The sequence below is a fragment of the Helianthus annuus genome, chromosome 14 (genome assembly GCF_002127325.2).
Source record: "Helianthus annuus cultivar XRQ/B chromosome 14, HanXRQr2.0-SUNRISE, whole genome shotgun sequence".
NCBI lineage: Eukaryota > Viridiplantae > Streptophyta > Magnoliopsida > Asterales > Asteraceae > Helianthus > Helianthus annuus.
The window spans coordinates 130,206,070-130,217,538 of NC_035446.2; the positions used below are offsets into that span (position 1 = coordinate 130,206,070).

General features: G+C 33.8%; 1 protein-coding gene across 4 annotated transcripts; it reads left to right on the forward strand.

Annotated features, from left to right (window-relative positions):
• Window positions 1–5,270: 5,270 nt before the first annotated feature.
• LOC110903790 lies at window positions 5,271–10,556 on the forward strand. 4 transcript variants are annotated; one of them, XM_035983269.1, is made up of 4 exons: window positions 5,271–5,410; window positions 5,872–7,395; window positions 8,213–8,329; window positions 8,413–10,540. In XM_035983269.1, the coding sequence occupies exons 2-4, from the start codon at window positions 7,117–7,119 to the stop codon at window positions 10,318–10,320; spliced, it is 2,304 nt and encodes a 767-aa protein (XP_035839162.1). In that variant the 5' UTR covers window positions 5,271–5,410; window positions 5,872–7,116; the 3' UTR covers window positions 10,321–10,540. The 4 variants fall into 4 exon arrangements, with proteins under 4 accessions (XP_035839162.1, XP_035839161.1, XP_022005269.1 ...); XM_022149577.2 differs by having other exon boundaries at window positions 5,272–5,410; window positions 7,105–7,395; window positions 8,413–10,556; XM_022149576.2 differs by having other exon boundaries at window positions 5,272–5,410; window positions 7,112–7,395; window positions 8,413–10,556.
• Window positions 10,557–11,469: the final 913 nt, after the last annotated feature.

The following is an 11,469-nucleotide window of genomic DNA, read 5'->3' on the forward strand; positions in this document are numbered from 1 at the left end:
ATTAAAAGGGAGAAGATAGTTTGTTTGTTTGTTTTTTTTTTTTTTTTTTTTTTTTGAATGGTGATTTTCTTTTTTTGAGTGATTTAATGTCACACCGCCTAAAAGGTGGCCCTAGCCAAGATCTATCCAAACTACGTTGTCTTAATTAGACCCGTGTTGGGTTAATCAGACTTTGTTACGGCGTTCCCCAAAAACCGCACTGTCTCCACACGAGATGTCTCGCTGAAGTAACAACCATACGTTTATTTGTCATATGGCATTATGATGCATGGGCTATTTCTTAAGTATTTATGTTACCGGCCCAAACAAAGTTGAAAGTTTTGTTTTCCAACTAGTATGGTATCCCATGCTTTGCAGTATGATATTCGGTACCTATTGTTGGAATACGTGATTATGTATTTCAAAACATTGACATAATAGTAATACTAAAATTTGTAACGTATAAACGAGACAGTAGTAACAAAAGGTTAAACAAAAAAAAAAGAGTTAATTACATAGTTAGTCCATGTGATTTGCACAAAATAACATACTTAGGTACTAATAGTTTAAAATCACCTTCTAGGGTATTAACTTTTCATTTTGTAACGTTTGGAAGTATTAACTTTTAGGGTATTAACATAGTTAGTCCCTGTGGTTTGCACAAAATAACATATTTAGATACTAATAGAATGTGATTTTAAACCTACAAATAACGCTAATACCCTCAAATGTTACAAAATGAAAAGTTAATACCCTAGAATGTGATTTTAAACTATTAGTACCTAAGTATGTTACTTTGTGCAAAGCACAGGGACTAACTATGTAATTAACTCAAAAAAAAAAAACTAAAAAGATAACAAATTTTTTAGAATTAAAATATAAAAATAAGAAAAGAAGAAAGACAAAATCCAAACAAGATAAACATAACCAATGGTTCGAACTTGGGCCGGTGGGAGATTAGCAAGAGCTTTAGACCACTGGACTATGGACTAATTTGTTGGTTAGCTCATCACCAAAATGTATAAATACAATTAAGATGTATGTCGCAGAAAAAAAATAGCAATGATAATTTGCCATGTGGTAAAACCGTGCAAAACGGACCTATGATGAATTACAACCATTCACGTTTTAAAATGTATGTATATAGAATTTCAGTGTTTTTACAAACAAAGCCTAGCACTTGACAGTTCGGGGCAGGTAAGGGGCATATTGGTGTCAAGTGAGGATGTACCAACTTAAAAAAAAGAAATCAAATTTAGTTTTAGGTCAAAATGAACCGTCAAATAAAAAAAATAATTTAGCAACTTAAACCTGCTCTTTAAAGTTTAGCATCAAAAAAGCTTCTTTTGGGGTGTGGACTAATAAACATATTGCTTGATCTAGATAAAGAGGATGTTTTACACTAACTTCAAGATCCATGTTAAGCTTAAAAATAAACTTTAAGAAAAACCCGATAACTCAAATAACTTTAAAGAAAAAGCCACAAAGTTACATATGTACCTTGATAACAAGTATATATATTCCCTTGATTCAATTATAACAACTCGTTTAATGACTTTAAAAATGTTGTTGTGCCAAAGACCAATTCTTAGTCAATGTCGCCTTCGGTTCTTGGTTTGCCAGATACCTACACCTAATTTTCCATTTCCTAACTGGACAGTCCAAATTCATCTTAAAAGGGTTCGCTTAATACATCTCAAATCATTTATCAAGCTCAAATTACCTTATATAATTTTTTTTTTTATTTTTAAGTTGGAGGACCTATTAAAGTGAGGCCCAAAGCTCTTCCTTCACTTGAATGACCCTTAAGCCGGCCCTGACTTAAGTCAAGTCTAAGTTAAACGTTATGTCGTACACGAAACATCATTTGAATACAATAAAAAAATGCATGCTCAACACTTCAACTAGCAAAATTCAATACATATGCAACATTGACTCGTGTACTATTCATTTATTTATCTTGGCATATCTAAGATGAAAATGACAAGAAAACACTTGAGATTTCAACTAAAGGGATTAGTCATTCCTGCCATCAATACTTGAGCAACAATAAGTGGCATTATATCTACCACCCTCTTTATTTTCATGCTCGTAACGACCACTTGTGATTAAGGTGCACAATTCTTCAAAGTTCATGATGGAGTCGTCGAATTTGGTGTCAAGATCATTCACCACACACCACATTTTGCCAACCTCACGCCCATCTCCATTGGGACAATTTTGTTAAACATCTTCGCTAGTGCCCAACAAAATGCTAACTGTCTCTGATGCCAACTGACGCTAAGCGGAAACAAGAATAATAAACAGGGAATATTTCTCGAAAAAAAAATATGAAACTTAATGATAATAAATGAATGAACTATTAGATGAAGCTCCTTCTTATAGGAACTTTTTTTTTTTTTTTTTTGCAAATTGTTAACAAAAAAATAATATAAAATCAAGAAAGTTAATATGACAATTAATAAAATTGTACGAGTTGATAAACTTGTATTTTCCTTGTTTTGAAACGTTGAGCGAAAACAGGAATAATAAACATAGAATATTTCTTCAAAAAATTTATATGAAACTTAGTGACAATGAATAAACTATTTGTCAAGCTCCTTTTTATAGCAAAATTCTTGCAAATTGTAAACTGAAAAGCAATTAAAAATCAAGAAAGTTAATATGATAACTAATAAAATTAAATGAAATTGTTTGAGTTTATGAGAACTTGTATTTTCCTTGTTTTGAAAAGTAAAGTTAGTTTGTCAAATTTAAATTTAAAGATAGTATCTCAAATCTAAATTTAAATTCAAAATCATTTTTTTCATGGGTTTCCCATTGTTTGTGGCAGAAATTTTTATTTATAAAACAATAATCCATTTACAACATTGGATCTATGTGAGACTAAAAAATAATGGCATCATTATATGAGGTGTAGACTAAAAAAACAATTAACCATTTATCTCAACCAAAATAATTAAACAACCACATGGATAACCATTTACCAATAAAAATAGGCTGCAAGTGGTCCACTCCCAACTGCTTCTTCTTCGCCATACAAGATGATATAATACTATAACCTAACCTCCATTGTTGCTTTTCACGCTTTTTTTTTTAATCTCACGGATGACTATTTAAAACCTTACGGATGACTATTTAAAACCTTTTTCTACATGTTAATAACAATTTATAATCATTTCGTTTCGTCTCGTCTAAATTCTTCATATTTTATTATTTTACAAATGAGACATTAATGATTAATCACGCCAAGTAACTCCAGACTATACGTGTACGCCACTTAATACCACCCGTACCCATGATCTGGTGGTCTATTGATTTTTTTTTTTTAGTTTTGTGAATTATAAACGTAGAGGAATATAGGGGTAGTTGTAGGTTGTGGGGGGCAATGGTCTGCCGGAAATACCGGCTACCCCGTTATTAGTGTGTTCTCTCACAACAGACAACACCACTTCTATATTTTTGATTCCATACCCTCTTATTATATCACTATCTTCACCATGCCCTTTAAGTTTTTTTATTTTAATGAACCTTTTAATTTTTTTATTTGAAGTATCATACACTTGTACACACATTTTTAATGATTCATACACATAAAATTAACGTTTTAGGGAACATGTTATTAAAGTGCACGTATTATCGTCTTTAATTTTACGCCCACTTGTGGTATGCGCATATAATGTATATATGTGTGGACCCTCAGGGGAAAGTGAAATTGTACTAATTTTAACATTATTCGTGAAAATAACGTTAAAAGCGACGGACGGTTGATCATGCATCATGTGGTGGCGATGATAGCCGAAAGACATGGGGATACACTAATTGGCCTTTGTCCCGATTGCTGAGTGTCATGTGCCTTATGTTCAAGGCTTGATGCAAAGCTACTATGGAGCCAGGGGTCTCACTGGAAGCAGTCTCTCTATTCCTTCGGGGTAGAGGTAAGGTTGTCTACATCTTACCATCCTCAGACTATCCCTTAGATTTGCTATTGGTGGAATTTACTGAGTATGATGATGATGTATTATCGTCTTTGCTAAGTTACGTACGTTTATGAGTAGTTATAATACTGAAAATTTAGCAATTGGTGTTAACAATGTACTATATTTTTTGATACAGAGATGTGTTGGGAGAGAAGATTGAGTGTAATTATTTTACAGGAGTTTATACCTTATTAAAATAGTTTGTTACAAACACTTACTGAGTGCTTACTTACTTGAAGTATCATCCCAAAAACAAAACTTGTATAGATAAACCAAGCAATGCATTTAAGCCCTAAAGAATTTCGGGGCTGTTTGGTAGCCTCTGAATGGTTATTAAGAGGCTACCTCTTAATGGAACCATTAAGAATTTTACCAATGAGAAGGTAGAAGAATGTGACATGTGATGATTTACCATTCAGATGTTATCTCTTAACCATTCAGACTTGAGGTTACCTCTTATTCATTCAGAGGTTTTAAACCATTAAGAGGTAGCATCTGAATTGTCATTAAGAGGCTACCAAACAGCCCCTTAAAGTTGGGTAGAACAATAACTTTATCCAACTCCTAAAGGAATATGAATGCCTTGAACAACCTTTATAACATGAGTAAAAGTTGATACACAAATAATCTGTTAGCATTTTTAGCAGTGTAATATAGTGTTAATCATATTGAAGAAGGAATTACATAAATGATTATTGTGGTTTATAGATCAGGAAAATGTTAGTTAAAAAGTGTCACACATCTACTTTTTTAAAATAATGTTTGTTAAAAATACCATTATAATTCTTAAAATAACTTTACACTTTTGATAAATCGTAGTTACTATCCCTAAACCTCATAATTTATTACAATGAGTATATTTGTCTGTTATTAATACTATTTACAATAATAGACATCTCATTTTTCGTTCAGAATAACCAATCAACCATCGTTGCTCGCTTACCTCCTTCACAACCATCAATAACGCCTTATCCCTTAACCTTCATCACAAGAAACCACCATCTCCATCAACGACTAAATCTGCTCTCCGTTTTATCTGCTCACCCCTCCCCATCAACAAACATATAAAAGTAAACACCGACACATACAACATATAAAGCGATAACAAAAACACACTTCATATTTCATATTTCATATTATCATCGTCCTATCGTCACGTGTCAAACCAAACCCTTAAAATCCTTAAATTGATACAAACACATTTTCAAGGGACCAAAACGTCATTAACCACTAGTCAAGGGACCATTTTTGCACTTCCCTTTCATCCATCATTTGCTTACGATATATCCGATACTTCGATAGCATGTTCCACACCATCACACGATTCCATTCGCTATAGACGATTCGCCCACCCGCTCTCGCCTTACTATAAATACTCACCCTTACGCTACGGTTTTCACTTTTCTGGATTTTCATACATCAACAACAACAGCATCTTCGTCTTCTAATCGGTGAAAACCCTAATTATATCCCTTAATTACTCATCAATTTGCTATTAATCATGTTTACGTTATAATCCGCTTTTAATTGAAGATCGATATGACGTCATATTAGCGGTTTTGTTGTTCGAATATGAGTAGTTAGGGTTTGATTTTCGTCATTTTTGTTGCGGTTTTGTTTGTTGATTTAGTGCTTTCGTTGATTAATTGTTGTTTGTGTATGATTTATGATTGCTGTGTGGATTGGTTATGATGTTAGGTGTTGTTAATTTACTTGACGGTTACTAGATTTCTTATTTTCTGGTTGTGAATCTGAAGTGATTGTTTTTTGATTTATTATGCTGTTGTGTGTGTGCAGATCTTGTTTTTGAAGTTGTTTGGATGTGTGTAGATCTTGATTGTTGCTATTTGAAGAGATTTTAGTTTGATAAGAAGTGGTTTTAAATTTTAATTCTGCTTGTTTGATTATACAGGGTTAAGGTTGCGGTAGGTAGTTTTTTTGTGCAAGCGCAAGGGCGAAAAGAAGCACAGATAGGAGAAAAAATGTAACGTGTTTAGGAAATTAGTGCCGGTTTATGATATACAAAGGAAGTATAATGATTAGTGATTAAAATGATCAACTTATTGTCAACAGGTTTAAAAATAATGAAAATTCTAAGTAACATATTTTGTTCGGCATTACAAAAACAATCCATACTTTTATTCTCAAGTTTATTTTAATTAACATTCTTTGAATTTGTCTTCTGTGTCTTCTCCACGTGTATCATAATCTTTGATCATCATCTACGGTCCCTGAAGGTGAAAGTTGTGAAGTAGGTAGTTTAAGGTTTAAAGCACAAAGGGTGAGCCTAGGCGCACAAAAAGCACAAGCCTGAGACAAGCAAAGCACAAGTTGGCTTCATGCTATATTTTGATGGTTCTAGACTTATTTGGGTTGTTTGAAAATTAAAATGGTTCTTTGGCTGGTTCAGACCGTTTGAAACTAGTTTTGGCCAGTTCTGGCAAGTTTTTTCATGGTTTAGGGTGGTTTTGTTTTCTGGTTCCAACGCCTTTTACGCCCTGCTGCACTCAAGATGGTTTTACTGCTTGTCACCTGGGCGTCTAGGCGTGTGTCTTTGTCGCCTTTCATTACATAGGTTGTGAAGATCTTTGTTGATTGTTCGGTGCTCCTAAGTCCTAACCTCTCCAGCCTCACTTGCATTTGCCATATAAACCCATGTCAAGTCCTGATTCTCAAAAATTTGCTCTTCACTTTCGACTAGCATCCCCCCCTCTTCCGCTAAAATAAATAAATGACAAACAACCAAGTTAACCTAGAAAACTTGTCTGAGATGGAAATGATGGTATTTTCTTTTGGTTAAAAAATAAACAAATTTTGTTGCAGTTTCATGAGATGAAGGGACTAGGTAGTAATTACTCTGGAATTGTTTTAGTCATTATTAAATTGATTTATGCTTCGTGAGTTTGATTTATGTGATCTTTAAACTTGTATTGTCTGCTAATTACAAGAATCACAAATTGTTAAATGCAAAATAATATATAGGTAAGTATCCATGTTTGTCTGGAAAGTGGAAACAGTATCTTCTGGTGACTGCTTACTGTATATTAGAAATAGAAAATAATTATCACAAGGAACTTGAATTTGTGGTCCGTTTTTCTTCTCTTATTGACTACCACACCACAAGCTGGACATAATATATTGGCAGTTTACAGAGGAGATGGGGTATAAAGGTAACTCTGTTCATGGGGAGGTTCCAGAACGCGGTGCGATATTTATGTCAAATATTAATACACATAAAGAGTGCTTAGAAAGGAAGTTGTTTGGACTACCATCAGGTATGTCCAAATTTGTGCTGCATGTAAAAGAAGGAATGACCCTTTTCCTTTTTGAGTTTGAAAGGAGATTATTATACGGTGTATTTCGTGCTACATGCGATGGTGATATCAATATTGACCCCAAAGCATTCAGATCATCTGGTAAACAGTTCCCTGCACAGGTATCAACGTCTGCATTGCTAAATATGTTTGTGTAATTGATTTCGTGCTATATACATTTTAAAAAGACTAGGTTGCTAGCTAGGTCACATCTTTAAGTCATGCAGTACTTCTTTTGGCAATTTACAATGCAAAGCTAAGCAGTTAATGCGGTCAAAAATCGGATATCTATCAAGGACCGATCGATATTTGAGATATAGGTTATTGAGGTGGAATATCGGTAATTTTAATAGCATGTAGAATTTATATATAGCAATTTAACACTAACAATTCAGTATACTCTCCTACCATTAACAAATTAATCTTTTGCAACTTGCAAAACACTAACAATTGTAGCAAGTAGGAACTGATGAAGACTTAAGACACTAACAATTAACAACTAGGACTTAAAACACTAATAGCAACAATAAGAAGAAAGATGAGTAGAACTAAGAAAAAAGGTACTATTATTGGGAAAATCGGTGATATATCGGTCAAATATTGACGATAATATCGGTACCGGTATTCTGACGGATATTTGACACCGATATTTTACATGGGGACCGATAACCGATATATTGGTGAAATATCACCGATATTAACTGTATAGATGCAAAGGCAAAATTATTGCAAACATATCATTATATTAACATTGTGGAGAACGTGTAGGTTGACCTTTTAAAAAATTGGAAATAATCTTTTAGGTAAATAAGCCACTAGAACTTAATAGAAAATTGGAATGCCAAAGGTCATGTATAGTTAACCATTTTCTAGGGCTAGAGCATCTTTGATGTTTTAGTTTTTATTTTTTACTTGCATTTGTTTTTATTTATAATGTAGGTTCGTTTTACAACTGTTTGGGAATGTAGCCCATTAGCTGAAAGTGAGTTCAAGGATGTAATTAGGGATAATTACTTCTCGGGGAAGAAGTTCAACTTTGGTTTGGATGAAAAGCAGGTATTTTTATATGCTTGAGCATTATACCTATTTTGTTCTGATGTAATCCTATAAATCTTATCATTTGTTGCTTAAAATTCCAGGTACGTAAACTTATGAAGCTATTTCGTTCAAAGATTATCTCTAAAAATTACCCTGAGAGAAATATCCGGAGATATAATAAACCAGAAGAAGCAAATGCAAGATCCGGTGACCTTAGGAAGGACATTAGACATAGGATAAGATTCGACAGCTGTGACCTTAGGGGTGACGAAGTCAAAGAAGTAGATAATATGTATATAAACAAACATATTATAGAAGATATGCAGACAGATAAGCGGGACGGTTTTCTAACACATTACACGACAGAAAGTGACAAGTTTGGTGATTACAGTAGACATGACATATTAGGAAAACACCTTGACCTTAGGGAAAAAGATATTGAAGACCAGACTCGAACCTCAACACTCTTTAGCACGAGAATGACCGAATTCGACATGCCGGTTTTCAGCAAACCACATGGAACACATCTTGATGAAATCGGATTAGGAAGCAAAGATATTATTGATTATAACAGGTTGCAAGATGAATATAAAGTTAGAGAACGTCTTCGGGAAAGTCTGAATGAACGCACATTGACCAATGATTATTCTCATTTCAACCACAACGATTATTCAAATGTTGATACTACAAGGATTGATGTTCCTGATATCCAGCTTAGTCCTTGTTTAGATGACGGGTCGGGTTTTATTTCCATTGCTAATAATTATCCGATTTACTCTAGTCCCGAGAAAATCCCCATGACGTATTTCTCACATGACGAAGGGTCGTATCGGTATCGTGATGATCCTGGTTCACAAAGTTCTATATTTCCCAAGTTTATTTCCAGAAATCTTTCTCTTTCTTCATCTGATGCTCGTCTACGTGTGGATGATGTGGACCCGACTGATGATGATAAAAGGTGTTATGAAAAACATGAAAGTAAGCGTAGTTTTGGCAGTACTCGAAAGAGAGAGAGTGTTTTTTCTCGTTTATCTTCGACTTTAAGGCACGAAGAACAGGCCTTTGAAACTGATGAAAACCATGAGTTAAACTCATCAGTTAACAAAGTTATGAAGATGTTGGAGAAGGTTGTAAGTAGCCCTAAAAAACGAAGTCGAAAAAGCATTTCAGTTATAAAACAAGACGATGCTGATAACTCGCCAAAAAGTAAGATTGAAGATTACGTGTTTCCAGATGTGAATTTAGAAGTTGATGCTGATGTGGTGGATGAAGAAGCTGAAGGTGAATCAGCATATCAGGAAACCAGACTTGTGGATTTTAAGCGTCGTAAGAAGTCAAACAAGAGAATTGATGATGCAAACAAAGAGAACTCTGAATGCTTGGTAGGCACCACATCAGATGTGGGGCCTGTTGCAAATAATCTGTTAACGGGTATGCCACACAAGCGTCGAAAACTGGTTAGGCCTGATTTTGTTGAAAAAAATATCGTTCCCGACAGTGTTGGTACTCATGAAAATAAACTTTCCGCAAATGATAGCACGGATGTAGCTCTTGAAGTTTCAGAGAAGGTTGATGCATTCATCGAATCCGTGGTGCCAACTTGTCGTGAAAATACACTCGATGAGAGTAGTTTAACAAAAGCAGAAAGTGAAAGCTCAAAGAAAGTTGACGTATCCATCAAACATTGTGCTCAAGAAAGTAAACTTTTCGCAAATGATAGCTCGGATGTGGCTCTTGAAGGTTCAGAGAAGGTTGATGCATTAATCGAATCAATGGTGCCAGCTTGTCATGAAAATACACCTGATGACGGTAGTTCAACAAAAGCAGGAAGTGAGAGCTCAAAGAAAGTTGAAATTGATTTAAATATGCTGCCAACTTCTGATGAAAGCTCATCTTCCAAAGAAGACAACGTATCAACAAAAGATGTACTTAAAAGCCAAAACAGTGTGGTTGTGGAAGGGTCGACGTCAAATGATGACCAAAAGATGTGTGGTTGGATCGAGTGGTGATATTCAGACTATCGTATATTGCATATAGTTATGGTGTTTTGGGTGCAAAAGGATTTTTGGAGCTTTAGTCTTACTAGAATATAGAAGAACGAACCTGCTTGAATTGATGTTTAGTTTTGTTAAATTTTGTGAAAGTTGAATATACATTGAGCTGGGCATTTTTGGGTTAAAGCTCAGCCCCTGGTGTTGAAATGTGAAACTTTTTATTAATTTGTTAAAATCTGTTTCTTTAGCTTGGATCTGTTGAGCTCTGTTACTTGTATAAACGAGTTTTTAGAACCCGTACGTTGCGACGGGACTATCAAATTGTACCAAAGATGGATGTAAAAATGTTGAAACACAGCGCTCGTTGCGAAGTGTTAACTCGTCAACTTTAAATTGAAACGTAAAATTACATTATCGCAGAAAAAAAATATTTTAGTCGAACGATAACCAAAAGAACCTAAGAAATTAATCAAATAGTACTAAAAATAAATAGATTTAGCTATATAGTTAAAAAGAAAACATAGCAATGTTAATTCGTAGTTATCAACAATAAACGTTACATTTTAATTATCATATTAAATAAATAATTTGGTAATGTGGTGGTGGTCCATTGACAAAAAAACAAAACCTTTAAACACCTTGGTTTGGAAGGGTTCTATAGACGACAGAGTTTAAAAGAAAAATTTATCATTCAAAAAAAATGGTATTGTTTCAATCCCACCATTTCAATATATCGTACTATCCACAATAAAATGTAATAAAATTGTACTTTTTCAAGATAAAATAGAAAAATCATTGTAAATCTATACTATATAATAAAAGAAACCTGTTTTGGGACACTTGTCATTCTCTCATTTAATTGATTAAAATTATTAATAATACTAAAAATAATAATATTTAATCTAAATTAATTACATATATTAGAAGTGATTTCTGCCAAAATCAAAACAAACCATAAAACCGAAACTCATGATGATAACTTGGAATTCAAATTTTACAGCTTTCTCTTGCCAGTTGCTTGGTCGATCAAAAAACATATAAACCCCTTAAGTTTCAAATTTTTGCTATATGGTCCTTAAGCTTTGATTTTCAAACCCCGTGTTCCCAAAGTTAATTAGATGATTTTTTTTTTCAAAAGACATAAAGGCCTTAGGCCTCTAGGCT